Raw genomic sequence first — 23,044 nt, 5'->3', positions numbered from 1 at the left:
TTATGGAGCTAGATTGTGAATTTTACTACACACAATCATTGATGATCATTCTTGACTTAAGTAATCATCAACATGATCTAACTTAGATCTTCTGAATCTTTGAACTAGCCAAACAGATTCAAACTTATATCACATTGAGTAAATAAACCTATATTCACTCAAATCTGTGTGAAATAATAAAGTCATAAAACCTTTCTTTAGCTTTGGACTCTATCGTCTAGGCGTTCTAACAATAGTTCATATCTTTTGTTACTTTCAACAAGTAAGACTTGCTTGTCTTAAATTGTTCTAGAAATCAATCAACTTTCAAAAAGTCCATCAAAATAGAGCTTTTGAATGTTAACTTGTTGATATGGTCTAAGAAACAATGCCAAAGATTAGTGGAACTCAAATCAAGAGATTGATTTGAACCTGGTAAAGTTCTTATTGTTAAAGAGTTGTTTGTTTTTAATCAAGCATATTGACTCAACCTGTAAATGACCATTTCATTCAAATAAACAAACAAACAAGCATTGTTTTTGTTCTTCTGAATGTGAGTCTTTCTGTGTTTGAAGCAGAAATTTAGGTATTCTGATTATGGAACAAAATAGCCTTAGGTATTTAGGTATTAAGTTCCAGCCTTTGAAAGGACTTAAAACAAACTTTAGATGACCCTACAACTAATGTAGCATTGTCGGGCTTCATTTCCCACTTGTAGGCCATTAGTGTAGCCTAGCTTCCATTGTTTGAGTTATTACCGAAGTAAGAACCTCAAGCGGTATATGATACCAAGGAAGTTTGATTTCTAGGTCACTGGTCTTTAAACATAAACTTATAGGTAGAAACGGAATTGTAAATTCCTTTCATTTGTTCCTTTGTTTTCCTGTTTCTTGTACCCTTTCTTATAGCCTTAAGAATTGAATTCTTTAGTGTTGACTTTTATACTTTGTTAGACATGTCCAATGTCACTCTATCAAAGTTCTTACCATTTTATTTATGTTGAATATTCTGTTTCAACTAGATGATCTTATCAGAAGCTTCTAAAGTTCTCTAAGCATCGATCTATTCGAATGTCTAGGGAATAGACTCATTCGAGAATTAAATGGACAAAGATATTAGGTTGTTAACCATTGGTAAAGCTGAGTGTTTAAACTCAATGCTTTATGATCTCAAAACTACATTGTATTTTGAATTCACAAGCACCAATCGGTTTGCCATTCGATTTTGATAGTCGAAAACAACCATAAAAGCCGCTAAAAGAAACGTACATTTTAAATTGCTCATTTTCTCTCATTTCCGTGAATCGTTCTTGGATTCACTACCAATCGAGGAAATTTACTGTTACCTTTCTAAAAGGATTTACTGCAGTGCAAGATATTTAATTATAAACAATAATTAAAACATACATTGAAGCATGCAAAGTCTAAACATTTATCATGAGTAATAACTTGAAAATTAAAGAAATCATGCAATTCAAACAAGTTATTAGCATTTTATTCGACTTTATTGTTCCGGCATGTGTGAATAAAATGATTCCAAGACCCTAAAATCATTGAAGAATTAAGCACATTATGTATTTTGACTCAATTCTAAAATATTTTAGGTAAGCAAAAGCCTTTTCCTAATAGTCTAGAAACTACTCTTGGTTGATAGGTACGTCTAAGAACTTATTAGGTAAACCTATCGATTTTGCCACGACATAAAAGAACTCCTTACTTATATCGTTGAGTTTCACCAAAACTAACATGTACTCACAATTATTTGTGTACCTTACCCCTTTAGGATCAATAAGTAACACCTCGCTGAGCGTAATCTATTACTAGATTGATGTAAAGGTTATCCAAGTAAGTGTTATTTTGGCATGGCACCTTTTAACTCAATTTTTAAGTTTGGAACTTAAGGCTCTTACTATGTTGGTTAGATTTTAAGTGAACTAAAATCCTTAATCATGCAACATAATCAAGCTTCAATCTCATGCATATTTAAGACATATTTAAAAGCAATAAATAACTTAAAGCATGCATAAGATAAATGTGATCTAGTATGGCCCGACTTCATCATGAAACTTCAACTTCAAAGTCCGTCTTGAAAATGGATGGAAACTTCGTCTTGAATTTTACCGTTGGAGGCTCCATTTTCTTCAAACAGGATCAGCTATAATTAAACTAATTACAACTATTTGATGGTACGCAGACCATATTTGAATTGAAAAACAAATTTGGTGCATTAGACCAATTACATTCAAATTAATGGTACGCAGACCATATTTTCTATCATATTTGGGCCATACTAGTCACTTCATAACCTGCAAAACAGTACATATATAATATATACCATTCACCCACTCATTATCATGAATGGCCCACATAATTGGTTAGTAAAAACACATTGTATGCATCACATAAATATTTGCAGCAATTAATCAAGGGCACCAATAATCTACCAATTATTCAGACCTAATCAAGAGTTTATGACTAAAATTGCTCCCACTTAAACCAATAAATTCATATGCTTTACTAATTTTAAACATAAAAATGTATTTCTAGTCTAACCGGAAACATACAAATTTAATTAAAATTTAAAGCTCATATAAATTTATAATTGAATCCATTTTATTTAATTTAATTTTCAGTTGAATTAAATGAATTTAAATTAATTCAAGGTTTAATTTTAGTGAAATAATTAGTATAAATAAAATTTATAATAATTATAATATTCAAAATTAAAATCCGAGAAAACAATTTAAATTATTAATTTTAAAATTAATTAAAATTATTTCCGAACTGAAAATCTCAAATTAAATTCAAAACTCGTCAATCGTAACACGACGAGGCACTTGGGCTTGCGCCCAAGCCCCATCATGCGCACGACCAATCGCTGGCCCATAGCACATCGCAGCAGCAACCACGCGCAAACGCAGCAAGCCAAGCCACGCTTGTGCGCAGCCTGCTTGCCCGCATGCATCGCAGCAGCTACGGAAGGAGCGCTCGCTCGCTCGCGCGCAAGCAAGCCCTCGAGGCATCGCATGTTGGTGCGCTGAGCAGCGATCGTTGGGCGACCCAACTCTCGCCCTCGCGCGCGCGCCTCTCCATGTGCCACGCCATCGCCCTTCGCCCATCGCCCATAGCACACAGCACACACGCACAGGCTCCCTTGCCTCGTGCGCGCGCCATGCGCTAGGTTGCTCGCTGCATTCGTACCGCACGGGCGACGAGCTCCCTTGCTCGTCGTCGCTTGCCCGCACTATACAACACCCCTTAAGGGTAACACGTAGCTTCCTTTGCTTTGTGCGTGCAACATTTATGAGCGTTTTCATAAAAATTTGAAATTTTTAATTTAAAATTAACGACAAATTAATAAATCATATTAATTTCATAATTTTAGGGCGAAAAATCGAAAATTTATTAATCAATTAATTTCCGATTAACATGGATTCAAATCCAGGTCATAAAAATTTAAAATTTAACATAAATTAATAATTTTTATGGTGGATTTTAATCATGGATACCTAATTAAATTATTAATTAATTATGAAAAACAAATCAATTCTAAATTATTCGAATTTCAACAAATTAATCATAATTATAAATTAGGTTGTATAATTAACAAGTCTAGGCATTACTAATTGTTAAACATATACTGTAGGTCAATAAAAAACTCAAGATTTATCAACAAGAATCGCAAATACTTAATTTAACATCTTAAATTTACAAACTTTTGCGTTCGAAAAACTTAAACCTCCGAAAAGTCATAGTTAGGCTTCGAATTTAGGAATTCTGGGTTCGGTCGAAAAACACATTTTTTGTCAAAATTTTAGAATGCCATTTACATGCGAAATTGACACAAAAATCACTCGATTTGGTTGAGTAACGAATATTCTGCCGAAAAACTGCGTACATATAATTAAATAAACGCAATTTGCAATTAATTACGAAAACTAATCACCCCTTTAATTCCTTGCAAATTTGTAAAATTTAACCATGTTCATGCAATTTAGATTATGAAAATAATAAGAGGCTCGTGATACCACTGTTAGGTTATGATACATATGAATAAACATAAATCATGCGGAAAAACCATAAAGCAAGGAAACATATTATTAACACATAATCATTTAGGATAATTCAGATGCATACACTTTGTAGCGTGCCCTCCCTTGATGCGCCCGAACCGAACAAGAACAAGTCTTTAGGACTCCAAGTGTCGTCCCTCCGTAGATAGTCCACAGCACGTCCGAATCCGCCTTAAGCTTGACCAACTAGAATCGCCCTTAAGGTAATATGAAATTCGGCTATTATGGGGCAAGAGAGTGACTGATTTTTCTTGAAAATATTACCTTTGAATACTTCAATTCTCGTTGTAAATATGTGACCCTAGGCACCACTTTATAGAGTTTATGGAAAGGAATTATAATCCTACTAGGATACGAATTAATTAACTTAGAATCCTAGTAGAACTCTAAATCAATTAATTTATCTTTTAGGATTAGGATTTAATCATATGTAGAATCCCGATAGCTTTAGGATTCACAAACACTCACGCACGCACGAGCCGCACGCCCATGCGCAAGCCTCGCGGCCCACGCACGGCGCACAGCCCCGCAGCCCATTATGCGCGCGCGCCAAGGCTTGGCTGGGCCTGGCCTTGCGCTGGGCCTGGTCGAGCTTGGCGTGTGTTTTTTGCGTGTTTGCTTGCTGGGCGATGGCCCGGCTTCGTGCTGGGCCTTCGTCTGGCAGGCCTCGTCCGATGCTAATTCGTACGATACGCTTCCGATTAAATTCTCGAGTCCGGAATTTATTTCCGATACGAACAATATTTAATATTTCCGATTCTGGAATTAATTTCCGTTTCGAACAAATATTTAATATTTCCGTTTCCGGAATTATTTTCCGATTTCGATAATATTTCCGATTCTGACAATATTTCCGTTTCCGGCAATATTTCGATTCCGGCAATATTTCCATTTCCAATAATATTTTCTGATACGTACCATGTTTCCGTTTCCGGCAACATCTACGACTTAGATAATATTTATATTTCCGATACGATCCATATTTCCGTTTCCGGCAATATCATCGTTTCCGGAGTATTCACTTGCTTGCCTTTGACGATCTCAGCTCCCACTGAAACCAAGATCCGTCGATTCCGAATATCCATAGATGGAGTATTTAATGCCATTAAATACTTGATCCGTTTACGTACTATTTGTGTGACCCTACGGGTTCAGTCAAGAGTAAGCTGCGGATTAATATCATTAATTCCACTTGAACTGAAGCGGCCTTTAGCTAGGCATTCAGCTCACTTGATCTCACTGAATTTATTAACTTGTTAATTAATACTGAATCGCATTTATTAGACTTAACATTATATGCATACTTGGACCAAGGGCATTATTTCCTTCAGATACTCTCTGGATTCGTTCCTTGTTAGCTGAGTTGGGGATCATCATCTGCGCACCCATGAAGCTCTTTTGTGATAATGTTTAAGCATCCTATCTTGCAGTCAATCCGGTTCAGCATGATCGTAGCAAACATATCAAAATAGATTATCATTTTATTCGGGAGCGTGTAGCTCATGGTAATTTAGTTGTTCGTTATGTCCCTACTGATTTACAATTAGCTAACATTTTTACGAAAGGTTTGTCAGGTCAGCGTTTTGAGTTTTTACGGTCCAATCTGCACGTGGTTCCCCTGCACAGATTGAAGGGGTATAATAGAGGATACTAAGGGTACACTCGTAATTGTACTATTATACCATATTATTATATATATGAGTCCCAGGCACCCGTATTAGGGTAAGCCGTATCATTATATTCACACTAAGTATCGCCAACAATGACAATACTTAATACAACAATGACAATATTTATACAAACGATGACAGTATACATGCAACACTTTTACCCATTCATTTAAGTGGTCCATTTACTTTTTCTATTTCATTTCATTTCTTTATTTTTGGGTGATTATGACATAGTTTAATACAACAATACAATATATATACAACAGTGACAATACTTATATAACCGATGATAATATATAAGGAGTTAACATGCAACACTTTTATCCATTCATTTAAAGGGGTTGATCTTCCTTTTCATTTTTTTTTGCACGCGTCATCCAAATCCTTCAAATCTAGGCTGTAACAAACTTTACTCTCACCGGAAAAATTGGTACTTTTTTCTTGTAAAAATAAATAAATTATCCTACTCCCTCCGTCCCTTAATACTTGACCTGTTTTCCTTATCGGGCCGTCCCTTAATACTTGACCTGTTTCTAAAAATGGAAATATTCTAACAATATTATATTATTTCTCACTCCACCCCTATTAACCCACCTACCCCTACTCCATACAAAAAATAATTAAAAATTCAACCCCTACTCTCCCCAACCCCACCCCTTCACACATTTCCCACTAACTACATTAAAATAATACCCCACTATCAACTACTACCTATTAAATTAAATAAGTCAATTCAAGTCCCTTAAACTCTGAGCCGGTCAAACCGGGTCGAGTATTCCGGGACGGAGGAAGTATAATCGTTGTGGTGAAATACTGCTGGCCATCTCTCTCTATCTCGCCACCTATTGCAATCGGTGGTGGAATTCGTAGTACTCCGTATGCGATTGCAACATCACCAAATGTCACACATCCAATTAAAATAGAAGAAAAAAAAATACATAATTTATTTTTATTTATTTTTATTTACATTTTACAAACTTTAATTCCCTCAAAGTCAACTCATATCCCCACTATATATATTCTTCCACAAAACCCCCAAGAATAAATAAATTTAAAAACACACAAAAAAGACCACTCTACTTTAACCCTCCACTCCTCCAAATTCCATTTGATCTCCTTTTTTTTTTTTTTTTTTTTCTGTTGACCGAAATTTCCCTAATTCCAGATACCCGTTTGAGAAAAGTTTACGAATTGTGCAAAAAATTGAGTCTTTTTTTGTGGGTGTGAAGTTTTGTTAATGGTTGTTAATATGATCAAGTGGAGGCCATGGTTGCCACCACTTCAGTCCACAAAATTTGAGGTTAAAATTGTGGTTTTTTCGATTAAAGGGTTAAATTTAATTGAAGAAGATGATGAAAAGTATAAATTCAGGGTGGAGATTAAATTTAAGGGTTCTAAATCAAATGGGTTTAAATCATTGAAGAAGAAGGGTGTGAAGAAAAAAAATTCAAGGGAAGAAGGGTTGGGTCAAGACGGTGTCGTTGAGTGGGATGAGGAATTCAAGAAAGTTTGTGAATTTTGTGGGTCTAAGGATAAGATTGAGGGTGTTTTTCATCCTTATGAAGTCTCTTTTGTGGTCTTCTATGTAAGTTTTTATTTTTTATTTTTGGGTATTTCTTTAAGTTAAAATTGTTTTATTTTTTAAATTCATTGAATTGGGATCTTCAAGAAAATTTCTTTGGGTTGAATGTTGATGTTGATCATATATTTGAGTTGACTATTTGGATAATTATGTGGGTATTGAGTTTCATAAATGCTTTGAATGTTTTTTGATTTTGTGACAGCTATTGATGCATGCAGTTATTTTTTCCTTTGTTTTTTGGGAGATGATCATGTGTTTTACTTAGTTTTAATTGAAGGTTTGACCTTGAGAAGATGATGACCTGATTGTTCTTATTGCATTGGGATTTGGATTATCAATTGATCAAAATATTTGTTGGGGTTTCATATGCCTTGATTCATGGAACAAGCTGCGTTAAAAATGGGTTTCTTATTAAAATATACTCCGTATTATTATGTTAGGTATATTTTGGCAATGCATATGCTGATTTTAAGGGTGAATGGTTTTTGGTTGGAATTTATTGAATGATTGAATATTACATTAGAAGCTAAGTAAAAGGCTTGTGCACATGAACCTGATATGTTTTACGGAGTATGTTTGTTGTTCTACTTAGTAGTACGCTGTCGTTGCCAGTAAATCGTAATCTATCCTTGAAATCGGCAATTTGATCAAAGATACAATAATATGGGTTTTTTTGTTGTCATGCTGCTGGCTTTCACAGTTTCACTTTGATTAAGGTAGAAGCTAAAGTATATTTACTCACTGAGACATTTTGAATTCTGCAGTTAGGTTCCTTACTAAGGTTCTTCATTGGTTTTTACTGTCTTACAATTCATTGTCATGTATGAATTGCTGGAACTTGTATGGCTTTCTTGTATGATTTTTATGCTACTGAGTTACGCGTAGCGGTTTGTTACTTAAATTTCTTTATTATGTAAGGGTCTATATACTATTATTTTGATATGGAGTTAAGCTGATATGTTTCTTATATTTAGGGTTCCGATAAGCGGGCAAACAAGATGGCTCCTTTGACAGCACCTGCTGTACTGAACCTTGCCGAGTTTGTTTCTCTTGAAGAAGATGTGAAGGAGCTTGAGATCAACATTCCTCTGTCAATCCTCCATTGTGGTTTTAAGTGCAGCCCCTCTCTCTGTGTAAGACTTTATTTCCCTTTACTTTTTTTTTTAGCTTCATACTGTACTTGGTTAGAATTACATGATTTTGCATTTGATATTCCTGCTGATTTCTCACAATATTTTATGCTTGATACAGATTTCTCTTAGCTTGATGGAGCTGAGAACAACACAAGAAGTTTCAGTTCAAGTGCAGAGACTAACAATGTTTGCTCCATTATCACCCTGTTTTGGTGTTTCTCCTCTGATAAAGAAAGATGAAGCTTCTCCTTGTCAATTCAATCTAAGAAAAGTTAAAAGCTTGACAGATTTTGTTTCATCTAGAAAATTGAGGAAGGCATACCATGGAGAAGGAAGTTGTGACAGTAAGTTCTCTACTGGAAGCGAGGATTCAGAAAACCCGTTTGACACAGACTCATTTGGTGATACCGATGAGGGTGAGTCAGAGGAAAGTAAAGAGGATATTGATGTTCAAAAGTCATGCAGTTATGGCACTTTAGTCCATGCCAACTTCGCTGACTTAGGAACCAATTACGAGGGTGATGATTTGGTTTATTACGGAAGACATAAGCCAAATATAGACAGCTCACTTGCTCATGATTTTGACACATCAATCTCTGAGCAAATAATCCAGAGGCAGAGTCCAAAATTTGGTATTTCATGGACGAAAGGGAAATTGAGTTTCAAATCTCGTAGAGTCAAAGGAGAACCCTTGCTGAAGAAGGATTATGGCGAACAAGGTGGAGATGATATTGATTTTTATCGCCGGCAGCTTTCCTCTGATGAATCCTTAGGGGTATGCATTCAATTTCTTTATTCTCATTAAGCTTAGTGGTTGTTTTAGAGGTAATAAAAACATAGTTTAGCTCATAATCACAGTGAAAGCTACGAATGTTGAAAGATGCTGTGCAGTAAATAACGAACAATAAATTTAATGAGATGAATACATTGGGTTTGATAAATTTGAATTTCTTGCAGCAATTTGGCTCAGTGGGAAGTGGATCATTCATCTCTGAATTTGGAGATGACAACTTCGCTGTTGGTAGTTGGGAACAAAAGGAGGTACTGAGCCGTGACGGGAGCATGAAGCTTCAAACTCAAATCTTCTTGGCTTCAATTGACCAACGAAGCGAAAGGGCGGCTGGTGAGAGTGCCTGCGCTGCTTTGGTTGCTGTTATTGCCGATTGGCTCCACTCCAACCAAAGAGAAATGCCTATAAAATCTGAATTTGATAGCCTCATTCGAGAAGGCTCCCTTGAATGGAGGAATCTCTGTGAGAATGAAGATTACAGGGAAAAATTCTCTGACAAGCACTTTGATCTTGAGACTGTAATTCAGGCCAAAATCCGCCCACTCTGTGTGGTTCCAGAGAGATCTTTTATTGGTTTCTTTCATCCTGATGGATTGGAACAGGAGTGTTTCGGGTTCCTTGAGGGTGCCATGTCATTTGACAACATATGGGATGAGATTTGCCGAGTTTCATCAGAGCTAAACTGCAATAGTGAACCTGTGGTGTATGCTGTGAGTTGGAACGACCATTTCTTCATACTGAGGGTTGATTGGGATGCCTTTTACATCATTGACACATTGGGTGAAAGGCTTTATGAGGGATGCAACCAGGCTTATGTTATAAAATTCAACAATGACACAACCATCGAAAGAGTAGCTTGTCAAACTTCATCATCAGAGGATGGAACAATATCAAAGGAACAACCACAAGATTCTTCTGAAAGTGTTCAAGGTTTAGAGAAGGTGATTTGTAGAGGTAATGAATCCTGCAAGGAGTATATAAAGAGTTTCTTGGCTGCCATTCCAATAAGGGAGTTGCAGATTGACATGAAGAAAGGATTGATGTCTTCAACCCCACTTCATCATCGACTACAGATAGAGTTTAACTACACTAAGCAGCACTTTTTTCCAGAGTATAGAGTTTCAGATATGGCAGGTGATGATCATGTACCAGCAACAATACTGGTGGCGCCTGTTGTACCAGCATCAATGATGACAGTTGTTGTTGCATAGAATAGAATTTAAGAGGCATTATACATATTCTTCATTCTAACTCTTTTTTTTTTTTTCTTTTTTAGATTTTGATTTCCTCCACCTTTTATAACAGACTGTTATCATTATGTGTAATTACTCTTACTAAGCCCTGGAGTCAGTGCGTTTGCCCTCTCAAGATCAGGGTAATCTTTTGCACTTACAAGTGGGATACATCATACATAGGTGAAATGTTATGCAACTTATTACATGATAATAAAGGTGTTTTAATTTTGCATGATACAAATACTTCTCAGGTATATAACTTTGTACAACACACTTGTTATACACATTACACAACTCCTATGGTTTACTGAATACTTTGTCATTAATATTAATTAGTAACATAAATTTGTAAAAGAAGTAGTCCAATTCAGAAAAGGAGATTAATGCTTACACACAACCTTTAATTAAAGGACAAGTTGATTTTTACCAAATACAAAAATCAAAAAATTGTTTTTACCACCTAAAAAATTAAAACTTGTATTTTACCACCTAAAAAAAATCAAAACTTGTTTTTTATCACTTGAAAGCGAAGCGAAAAAATAAATGAAACCTTTATGTATGACTACCTAACTCAATTTCCCTCCAATTTTTTACACTCCGTGTGTAATTTTCTTTAACTCTTTCAGCCTTCTCTCTTTACTTCCATTAAATTTTGTCAATTTTGTGAATTAATGATGGTAAAAAATTATGTAAATTCATGGAACATAAGAAAGTGGAAGAATGAAACATATAAGAAGTATTACCGTTATTGTAGCCCCCTACATAACATTTTCCATTTTTTCAGGTGGTAAAAAACAAGAGTTGAATTTTTGTTAGATAGTAAAAAAACATTTATCCTTAATTAAAGCTGCGCCATAAGGGTGAATTTTAAGAGCAAAATGAAAGAAGGTGAATGCATGAGAATGATTCCTAAAGCAAATAAAATCTATAGTAAAATGCAAGGTCCCACCAAATATGATACAGTAGTAAAAGAAGTTTTAATGGTAGATGTTGATGAAGTTTTAATGATAATGATATTGTTGGAAATGTTAAGAGTTTGACTTTGAATATAAACCAAGCTAAATGGGATGGGGTATGTCTGCCACTTGCTAAATATGTGGTGTCGATCTCGCACTTTCTACTTTTGGCTGTGTTTGCTTCTAAGCACATCATCTTCCATGCTAAATGGTACATTATTATTGTGCCGTGTACACTCACTCAATATCCAACACATTTCCACCTCACACATCTTTGCTTGGAGGGGGAGGATTAAGAGTGGACTTTCTAAATGTACCATTGTAATAACTGGGAGAGATAGAGGGATCTCGATAACTCAACTATAAACTTAATTAGGGGCGGGGCGGGGCAGGGCGGGGCAGGGCTGGGCCGGGCAGGGCTGGGCCAGGCCGGGCCAGCCGGTGATAAAAATCCAAACACTATTGTTCTCTCACTTGATTCTCGATAACAAAAAAACTCCATTTTAAGACTAGACCGGGAATACCTAATGTATCTTTAGGTACAATGATACAGGAGCTGTAACGCGTCCACGGCTAGTTGTACAACCCACATGACCAACCCGTATGCAATTACTGCACCACGACTGTAGCAGAAAATGGAGGTAATTAGTGAGTCAAAAATGAAATAAAAAGATGAGGCTATCCTAATGTAGACAAATTTGTACACAAGTAAATGATTCCTACTGCAAGAAATGGGTAGCCGTTTCAATATCAAAATCATGATAATGTCAATATCATAAGACAAAAATCATGATTAATGAAACGTATAATACTTGACTAAAATCATGATAATGTCAATATGGGAGGTTGTAGTTTCAATACACAGATGATTGACTTTAGGTGTTAGTGTGAAAAAGCATCCAAGGCACTTGATCAGTCTATCCCATCTTTGATTAGCTGATAAAGAAGGTCGACAACTCCCGACATTGGGGCATCATTCTGAAACAAGAGTACACTTCTTAAATTCCTCATAAAAACATCAATACGAACACAACAACTCTTCCATAAAAAATCGCTCAACCCACACCAACCAAACAGAATGTCAACATACTGCATTTTTGTCACAAAAAAAAGCACTCGGAACATGCATTTCTGTAAATTGTCAGTGATCAGTAGATATACTTCAATGTTTTCTATAAACTTTAAAGACAAGACGAAGTCTTCTTGTTGACACTGCATTTTACACAAGCACTCCAAAACCAATACAATCTCAATGTGTTGGTATATCAAGAACAAAATATTTCAGACTTACATTAATTAGCAACTTTTTTTTTTGATAGAATGACACTAATTTCTTGTCAGATTTTTTCTCCCCTTCTGTGATATACTTACAAGAGGTAAATATTTTCTAAATGTTGCAAGTCAGTCTACCAAAGGAACTACCCATTCATTCAAGATTAAAACCTCAACACTTGTGTTTTCTTGGATGACTGGAAATTTTTATCCCAATCATAAACAATAGATTCCAGTGTCAGGCTATGCATTTCACGAGTTTTCTCGGTAACTCAATATCTTTCTCTAGGTCTTTTCCACAGAATAAAGTACATTTAATAAAGTGAGATCGACAGCTTAACAACTTAGATCCCATATAAATTAATCTGTAGGCCCAACTTCTAATAACACTCTACTATAGCCCTTCATCTACTGGCCCAAACTACCAGTGCAACAGGAGAAATAAAGCAGAGAAAAGGAAAGGGTGACTAGGACAAACATTGACCAATAATAGAATTATTAGAATATCAGGAATCACAAAAAAGAAAAGAAAAAAAACAAGAGGCACACAAGTTAGACCACTCACCAATAACACAACATCAAAGGCTTTGCTGTAACTCTCCAGAGACTCATTGATCTTGTCGTTTCTGCATGATTCATATGGCTCTCCGTCAGTCACTATTTCTACTTAAATGATAGTGCAGGATTACATTACATATTTATAGGTTATTATGTTCATAATCGGTGCAGATTTGTACTATATACATCTGTAAACAACAGGCCGCAATTCTATTTTAGCTTCTTGGCCTTGTCCCAAATAATAGGTCACTTTCAAAATTTAGGAAGTTAAATTTGAACATTTACATGTTACTCTTAATACTATGGAGTACTTCGTATTATTTACTAAGAAATCAAAAGGACAATGATAATATGACAGAGATGTCAAAATTATAATTGTACTTTAATTCGATTTCTTAGAAAATGATCCAAAGTCAAACGTGGGCAATTATTTAGGAATGGAGGGAGTATTACAGAATATTTTTGTCAATTGTGGCATGAGAGGGAGGCACATTGGATAAAGCTCCAAAAACCCCAAACAGAATCTGAAGCAAAACAAGCTCCTTTACTGCCTTCCTCTTGTAACCATTTGTTAAAGAACTTTGCTGGTGAGAGGTATCGTATGTCAAAAATGAAAATCTTCTGAAACATTTTCTGTAACCCTAAACCCCCCCCCCCCCCCCACAAAAGAAAAGAAAAAAGAAAATAATACACAATAATCACGAGCATCCACTCTGAAGCTTTTCAATAAGCGTCCTTTTCACTTCCTAAAGATGTGCAAGTATATCCAAGGTAAATAATGTCATATAAGGGTCCTTGAAGAACTCCTCAAGCTTTGAGAAGACTCATAGAGAAGAATATTAGAAGGAGGTTACTATTACTAACTATAGTATTAACATTGTAATTAGTGTTATTTAGTTCCTTATGTTACTAGCTAGTATTATTGCCATTAGTTTTATGTTACTAGCATTATGGCCATTAGTTTCCATAGGTTACTAGTCTCCTAATACCTTGTATAAATATCTGATTGTGATTGTTGAGAAACCAAAAGGCAATACAAAAAGACTACAACTTCTCAAATACTCTCTATTGTCTTATCAAAGAACATTTTAAGCTTTGGAGAAGACTCACAGAGAAGAACTCTTTAAGCTATGTGATCTGTGTAAGCATATTTCCTCTACCTTCCAACTTCATAATAGATACCAGATTACCAGTTTTCTTGGTGTAGAGAGAGCCACAAAGGATGAGAATGGGATTTGGTCCTAGGTGATACGACCCCCCAGTGACTTTAACCAACTAAGGTAGTTGACACCCCACACTTCGTATATACTACTAGATTGATGACCTTCGTTATATTTTTAACCTTGTATACAATCCTTGCCACGTGCTGGGCTCTTGTCAGAACCTCCTATTAGGACAACTTGTTGCAATGTGCTTTCAAAAATCACCATATTGTAGTCATTTTTTGAAAATTTGATATTAAAAACATCAAGAACAAATTGTTATGTATCCCATGAATAAACCTTCATATGATCCAATTAACCTCCATTTCAATTACAGAAAACATCCATTCAATTGTAATGATAGTACGGAGGAAATAAGAGATAAAGAAACAGGATTACTTGTGAATTTCTCATCACCACCTAGTCTACTAACACATAAACCCACCAGAGGCCGATACCCGACTTGGCAACTGATTCAACCAAACCCCCAAGGCATGATGCCTAAAATGAAACCAACCTCATGGAACCAAGTGACCCTGGAATTTTGCGTTAAATTAAGTATCATGATTGAGCATAATTGCCACTGTAGATTAATGAAGATCAATCATAGAAGTAAAGACAGTAAAGCTTGTAAAAGAACTCTAGATATCCTTGACATACGAACAGAAATCTCACCTCACAAGACTCACAACTCTCCCCTTTGTTATGTGTTATTGTGTCTTAACAATGATTTATCTCCTATGTTATTCTGCATCTCATTTTTCAAAGCTCACTCTAATTAAAGTGTGGTCCCATTTTTATTGCAGGGCAATTACGTAGCAAGCAAATGCTATGTAACATAACTAAAATCAAAAAGGGAAATTATGATGAGGCTCTTTCCACCAGTTGACAACATTCCATATATGATAAACCAGATTAATATTGAGAATATTCCAATTAGAAAAATAACGGCAGTGAGAGTTGAGGTCTGACTACTAGTCGTAGTTAAGCCATGTGATCCAACTGATTAATTTCAAGGATTCTACTGAATGGGGCCTTGGAGATGTGTCTAGAATTCAGTTCTGTCTACAATTCTAGATGATTGTATGGAGTTTGGTCCTCTGAGAACTTAGCCAATGGATCCACGCAAAGGGAACTGAGAAAACCGTAGTTATCTTTTGTTATTTTGAGTAGGGATGAGATTTTCTCATCGCCATTTCTTCATTCCTAACTAAATCCAATTAATCATCCAAAGCCAATGGTCCCAATCTGAATATCCAAGACTTTTAATCTCTTCTTATCCTATAACACGAAATTCTTGTTTGTTGAAGCAATGTCAAAGGCTTAAGGACTCCCTTTCTATGGATGATTCAAAGGTCAGTTGCATTAGGTCTGTCACATAACTTTTTCAAATTTTCCTCTGGCTAGTTGTTTAAAGACAGGCTACCTTATAAATAAAAAAAATTCTTCTTAGTGAGGAGTATAAGTTGTGTAAGAATATGAGTGAAGACTCCTTGCATCAGTGCATGTGCTAATGGAATACCCTCAAGCAAAAGGAAGTTTGGAGCCTCCTCTCTGTCTCTGCCACGTTCTTCCAAGAACCCCTATCCCATCCAGATAATATGGAGTGAGAGTGAGGTCTGACTGTCAGTCGTAGTTAATCCATGTGACCAAACTTTCTCTGAACTCACCTTAAATTAAATACTATGCTATCCCTGTTAAAAGCAAGTCTACAGGTCTCAATAATACAAACTCCATTGGTAATATCATCTGCTATTATGATTGTCTGACTGTCTTCATCCTCAACAGATTGTTGTCTTATTTTAGTTTTCGGCAGTAATATGATTATCAAACCCGGATAAGAAAATAAGAGTTAATAAAACCAGTAGAAATCATCACCAAAGCAACTGTAAGACTGACAAAATAATTGTGCTGAGAACTATGGATATGCTACCCAGCTTTGCAAGAACTTCCATAAACTTTTACGAATAGATAACAGAAGTCAACAACTCAAGTTGCAAGGAAAGAAAATTTCACAAATCTGGAGGGTTCAAATCTTTTGCCTCAGGACCTCATATCAGGATAGGGGCCTGGGAGGGGGGGGGGGGGGTTGTAATTTCAAGGATTCTACTAAATGGGGCCTTGGAGATGGGTCTAGATTTCAATTCTATCTAGATGATAGTACGGAGCTTGGTAACCTAACCCATGGACCCATGCAAAGGGCAGAAGAGAAAATCATATTTGTCTCTTGTTATTCTGAGCAGGGATAAGATTTTCTCATCACTCCCCTGGCCATTCGTGATTAATCCAACTTATCATCCAAAGCCTTCCTGGTCCCAATATGAATACCCAAGACGTCATCATCCCTTCTTACACAAAATTCTTGTTTGTTGAAGCAATTGCAAAGGCGGTCTCCCTTTCTATGGAAGATTCAAATGTCCCTTCTTCAATTCTTCCTCTGGCTTGTTGCTAAAGACAGGCTCCTTATACATACATAAAGTCTTCTGATAATGAGTGTAAATGTAACATATGAGTGAAGACTCTATGCATGTGCTGCAGGGTTATCCTCAAGAAAAGCAAGTTTGGAGCCTCCTCTCTGTCCCTAGCTCCCTGCCACCATCTTCAAGAACCCCCTGGACCTGCAGCTAAAATTAACTTCTCCATAGCCTCCTCCACCCCATCCCTCCTGACTGAATCACAACCATAACCCTGACTTGAACATCATTATTTCTTTCATTCTATAAAAAGTATGGATTGAAGAACTGCAACCATTTTTAGAGGTACCACTCAATCAGAAAAGGCGTGCTTGGAATCAGAGACACGCAATGGACCTTTCCTGAGAATTCCTAACCACCAAAACTGCTCCCATTAAGCAACTCCAATTCTTTTTTATTGCCCACAGATCCTAGCATCGGCAACTTTTGTGTAAGACCGCCTTACCGGAAAGACCACTTTGATTGTTTAACTAATTGGTTCTATTGGTTAACTAATTAGTTCTAGTGCTTAACTAATTATTTTCATTGTTTAACTAATTTGTTTCAGTGCTTAACTAATTAGTTCAAGTGTTTAACTAATTGATTTCATTGCTTAACTTATATGACATCAAGGTGGTCTTTTGTGTAAGACCACCTTATATAAAAGTTTGTATCCTGGCATTCACCTCCTACAGCTGGATCAAGTAAAACACAGATGCTAGTTTCAAAGACTCTTTCTCCCTGAGACAAAACATAGATGCCACTGCAAGTGCTTTTAAAGATGATTGTGCCAGATGGAATTTGGGATATGAAGAGAGGAAGCAGGTGTCGAACTCACGCTATGGAAAATTAGCAGTTATCCTGGCTTCAAATCTGTGTCGAGAAGGGCTGGAAGATTATTTTCCTAAATTCAGTTCAATGTAAAAAAAACTGCAAACGTGGAAGACCCCCAAAGCCCAAAATATCTAACTAATATGGTGTCTAAGTGCAGGGACCTGATATCCATGATTACTACACGGAAAGATGAATGTGCTCCAAGGATATCAAATATGCTAGATGATGCCCAGACTAAGAAGGGAAGGAAGGGTGAATCGACAGGTTCTATAAGAACACTTTTGTATTAACCAACTAGGAAGTACCACATTTTTCAGTTACAGGATTGGAATCATGTTGTAACATACTTCTCTTTTTTCCTCTTGGTCTATCTCTAGTTCCTGCTATTCGTAAAAATAAAAATAAAAAGTTGCATAGATAGAAAGACATCACAAATCAGTGCTGCAAAAGTAAGATAGCCAAGATGGTCATAACTCATGGAAGTATTACTAAGGAAAACCAATTATCATGCTGCAACGGAAGGTAGAAATGAAGAGATGAACTTACAAAAAACCCACTGATATTCGTGTTTCATAACTTAGACCATCTGACATTCCCAAGTCTCCAATGTGGTCTCCAAGAAGTAGAACGTTGGTTCTCCGTTTCATTGCAACATAATCAATGACTGGCTCATCCACAACTCCCATTTCATCATGTAAAGGTGCCACCATATCAAGGGCATGTTCGTTCTTATTTAAGACATGAATGGTTTTTCCTGGAATATAATAAGACAATAATAATTACCGATGATAGATCGAAAAATTCAGAGGAAATTTCACCAAATTAGCGGCATAATGTAACAGAAGTTGAAAAGAAATAAAAATAGTCGTGTGGTTTAATTCGTTAGTTTTTTCACGAGGATCTAATTTGTCACTAAATAGGGGAATATTTGGAAAAAGAAACAAAAATTATGGATAAATATGAAAACGGAAGAAGTGAAATACACGCATGTGTTTTTCATATTCGAAGCCTAACTTATGGCCAATTGACGCCGGATCTAATTTAAGTTACCAAGTTGTCGTAAACGTTCAACTTATTTTACCAATTTGGTCAACTGGCCGAATATCATTATGATCTGTGAATGTTTTAGCTTCACCGATTGAGGTACTAGCTACTACAACAAGCATCAAAATGTCAATGAGGTTCACATATTAGTGACATAACAGTAATACCTTTAAAAGATGATAGGTTCCCTTGGTTATCGAAGACCATCCGGTTTGATACGATCTCAATATTTTTAAAAGGTCTCTGAATTTTCTGCCTCAGGACCTTTTCATTTCATGGAACAAAATGATAGTGAAAAAAAAAAAAAACTCCAGCCATTGTTGAAAGAGATGACAATAATTCCCACCTACCTCCTCTATGATATCTGCAAGCCCTGCAGAAAAAATAAGGAGTGGTACATTCTTTTTCTGCACCAGGAACAATAACAAACAATTATAAACAACAGTGAAGGAAACTTCAAAAGTTAGAATCTTCTTTCATATAACCTTTTGGATATACAGAAAATGAGCAAAGTACTAGTGCTAAACGAGGAGGTCCACGAAACACTTAGTCATGGCATTTGATTGAAGGATAAAGAAGAAACCACAGAATACAAGTAATATTAGTGGCTTAGAGCATAAAATAGTTTGCTTTACTTGATAGCTGGTTCTAGTAACTTATTCGATAAATTGATGCAGGGTTTGCATATACTCACTGAATTGAAGTTAATGTGAAGCAGAGAATTCACATACAATCATGCATGCAACAGAAACAGCAAAAATGGAAAAGGATTGAAAAAACATTAGAAATCACCTCTAAAATCTGAAAGAGTTCAATTACGCCGTCTCTAAATGCCATTCTGGCATTAGCAACAGACTTTCGTATATCATTAAATGTAAGACCTCCCTCAACAAGAAGAGCATGTGTCTTTTCCCACCTGTTTACGGCGGGGAATAGAAACATCAGTTAAGTCAAAAGATCAAGGATATGATTCACTAATTTAACTCCTTATCCAAAGAGAGTGCTAGGAATAGCCCGGAGAGAAAGTTCATAAATCCTTGACTGATTCAATATGATTTCTTTTTTTTCTTTTTTTTTGGGGGGGGGGGAGGAGAGGATTAGTTGATCCAAATTCGCTTATAATTCACATGGATTTTCTTATTGCTAACACAATTCAAACGAGCAATAACTCTTGGCTTGAGAATAGTGGAAGAAGTGGCAAACAATCACAAGAATAAGCACCATGCACACAAATTACTTTGAACAACCTCTGGCTGAAAACTACTCAACAACGTATAAAAAAGCGCAAAGCACACAAAAGCGATACGAGTTCTAGAGCCTAAGCGCAAGGCGCGCGCTTCATCGAAGTGAAACACACTTTTTAAGAATTAAAGTTTTTTTTACTATTATGCATATATATCTTACAAAAATAACCACAAAAATATATAAAAATTAGATTTGCTTCCAAAAATATATTACTCTTTATTTTAACAAAAATAAAGCACATAACATAGTGTTTATCCCGAAGCTATGACCGGCTGCTATGACTGTTGTCTTCTTCTTTTTCCTTTTCTTTTGGACTCTTGGCCCACTTTCTATTGTTAAGGATTAATAAGGCGTGGTCCAAAGCACAATAACAACATATAATAAAAGCTTTCAACGCAAAATAATAAAAAATAAAAGAATTTCAATGAAGCGCCAAAAAGCGCGCATTTTGAACTTCGCGTGCTTCACGCGCTTCGGCGCGCTTAATCACAGTGCTTCGCTATTAAGCGCTTTGCCCTAGAGCTTCGCACTTCAGCGCTTAAGCACGCTTTTTTAAACAATGTACTCAAGTGGTCCCTTCTTCTCATTTTGTGATACAAACAAAGATGGAAGAGTTTTAATAAATATATCCGTTTAAATTATTCATTTTCTCAAATAAACTTCAATCAAACCAAGAAATATTCACTTGGTTAATAACCATGAGCAATGGTAATTGATGATGCCTTTTATGTTAAGAGTGTGAGATTCGTCAGTTGCCTTGGGGGAACGTTATTTGGGTGTTTTATACTATAATTTGAGACATCACTAAACGGAATCTATAAAAAATGGGATAGAAGGATTGTTCACGAATTAGATTAACAGAAACCCTTCCAATATAATATACCTGCCATTGTTAAATAATGAAGTACTTAGTAATTTGAGTTGTCAGACTAGAAAATGGTATGTGAATAATAAAGTAAAAAGGCTGGTTGTAATGAAAAAGAGAAATGGTTCTTCTTGGCTGGTTGTAAACTTGTAATGAATGACAACGAGAGCAAAGAAAATTTAGCTGGAGATATCAAGAGGTTCAACATTAAATGTTATATAAAATTACCATTCTTCCATAAGCTTTGTTTTCTCTTCAACTGGAATTGCTGGACAGATTTCTAATGGATGATAATTGTCATATAGTTTCTGTCTCTTTAAGTCATACTCTGGATTCCCCTGTTGTAGAAGTGCATGACTGGCTACACATGTTATTAGCAAACAGAGAAATAGAAGCATTATCTACTATAGAGTGCAAGTACCAAGAGTATCTTACGAGTAACAAAGGATAATTGGATGCCTACTTACTTTGCCCCCTTTGACCATTGATATTGTATTTTGTCAATGTAGCATCAAAATCGGCAATTACCTGATAAGTGTTATGTGTCAAGCTTATGAATATAACAATGGAATTATGTCATGCCTTCCTCTTTTAAACTGTACGAATTGTATAACAGTATCCAAACCTTACAGCAAAAGTTGGTTGAACCTTACCCTTAAACCACCAAATTATAACAAACCCAGATCATTTTTGGAATTTCTCACCAAATACATAATAAACCCATATCAATTTAATTCGTTGTAACCCACAAGATGATCAAATAAAATGAAGCGTAGACCTGAAGCTTGGAAGGACCAGCAGCACGAATTGCAGCAATCTTACTCTGAAGTGAGAGAATATCACCTACCACCATATTTTCACTTCCAATACAATCCATCGAAAACTGCCTCCCACTGCAAACTGCAACCCTGCAAAATGTACAAAAAAAACAAATTAATTAGAAAATAAGGATGAATAATTAAGGGAATTTATGGTTATTAATGGTGATTATAATGTCAGGCAAGATTCGCAATTAAGAATGGGGAACCTGGTGGGAATTGGGTGATGGTGATGTCTGTGGAAGTTGAAATTCAAAGAGCGGAGTGAGGATGTTGTTGTGAGATGGAGGCGATGGTAGGTGCAATACATGTCATGCACCTCTTTTTGACTGGGGAATCTGGAGAGAGAGAGGGGGGAGATTGGATTCTATTTCACGTCTATTTTCCGATTAATTATGAGGTCAGATTACTGGGTTTGGAGTGAAGTGTGGACGGTGGAGAATGGGTTCAGTCCCTAGGCATTCTAGCTATTTCACATCAAAGCGTGATGTAACGAGCCATCCCTAAATGTCCCTCATCAAGGCGACAAGGCATTCGAAGACAGCGTTGTAGTGCTATCGTTAGGCGGCAAGGCAGCAGCATGGGCCACAGGGGTGTCCATGGGCGTTGACTGCATAAATTCCTAGTGAACATCCACTTGACATTAATGTAATAATGGGTTGTTCGGTGGGCAAATTGAACTTAGATTGGGCTGAAACTTGTGGGTCCCACATATTTTGGCCCAATGAAGACAATGGTCGGGCCAGAATTGGGTTTTGAGGCCCGAGTGGGGCCCGATGGTGCAGCAAGCTTCTCGAGATGACTCCGGAAGGTTCTAGAGTGCTCTTGGGCATTCTAGCTAGGTTTTCTCTAGAGTGTTCTAGCATGGATGACTCTAGAACACCCTTGTACATGTTTGTAAGTATTTTCTAGAAACCTTCTTGTATTTTCTGGTTCCTTGGAGGTGGGAACATTCTAGATACTTATAGAGAACTCCTTGGAAGGAGCATTGTAGAAACTTCTAGAGTAGAAGTCTCTAGGGCATCAAAGTCCTATAAATAGGCTTTGGCATTCATTTGTACATGTCATCAAACACTTGTAATTCTCTCTCAAGCAATACAAAACATTTTTAAAAGTCAATCACTTGTGCCTTAGTATTTCCCACACTTAAAGCTTTCGTAGCATCACCTTGAAGGAAATAATGCCCTTGGTCCAAGTATGCATTCTATGTTAAGTCTAATAAATGCGGTTCAGTATTAATTAACAAGTTAATAATTCAGTGAGATCAAGTGAGCTGAATGCCTAGCTAGAGGCCGCTTCAGTTCAAGTGGAATTAATGATATTAATCCACAGCTTA

At 36.2% G+C, this 23,044-nt stretch overlaps 2 protein-coding genes across 2 annotated transcripts; one reads left to right on the top strand and one right to left on the bottom strand.

Moving 5' to 3' along the window:
- Nucleotides 1–6,719: 6,719 nt before the first annotated feature.
- Nucleotides 6,720–10,702, top strand: LOC110784537 (uncharacterized). Its single transcript, XM_056827450.1, has 4 exons — nucleotides 6,720–7,306; nucleotides 8,278–8,436; nucleotides 8,555–9,211; nucleotides 9,394–10,702. The coding sequence occupies exons 1-4, from the start codon at nucleotides 6,959–6,961 to the stop codon at nucleotides 10,435–10,437; spliced, it is 2,208 nt and encodes a 735-aa protein (XP_056683428.1). The 5' UTR covers nucleotides 6,720–6,958; the 3' UTR covers nucleotides 10,438–10,702.
- Nucleotides 10,703–12,053: 1,351 nt separating this feature from the next.
- Nucleotides 12,054–22,178, bottom strand: LOC110784536 (uncharacterized). The gene is made up of 10 exons (XM_021988995.2): nucleotides 21,918–22,178; nucleotides 21,669–21,798; nucleotides 21,358–21,418; nucleotides 21,119–21,251; nucleotides 19,573–19,696; nucleotides 19,131–19,187; nucleotides 18,948–19,044; nucleotides 18,283–18,490; nucleotides 13,255–13,315; nucleotides 12,054–12,395 (listed from the first exon to the last, which is right to left on the bottom strand). The coding sequence occupies exons 1-10, from the start codon at nucleotides 22,016–22,018 to the stop codon at nucleotides 12,330–12,332; spliced, it is 1,038 nt and encodes a 345-aa protein (XP_021844687.1). The 5' UTR covers nucleotides 22,019–22,178; the 3' UTR covers nucleotides 12,054–12,329.
- Nucleotides 22,179–23,044: the final 866 nt, after the last annotated feature.

The sequence above is a fragment of the Spinacia oleracea genome, chromosome 4 (assembly GCF_020520425.1).
Source record: "Spinacia oleracea cultivar Varoflay chromosome 4, BTI_SOV_V1, whole genome shotgun sequence".
Classification (NCBI taxonomy): domain Eukaryota; kingdom Viridiplantae; phylum Streptophyta; class Magnoliopsida; order Caryophyllales; family Amaranthaceae; genus Spinacia; species Spinacia oleracea.
Note: the sequence above shows the minus strand (reverse complement) of the source record. Positions and strands in the feature narration are given on the sequence as shown.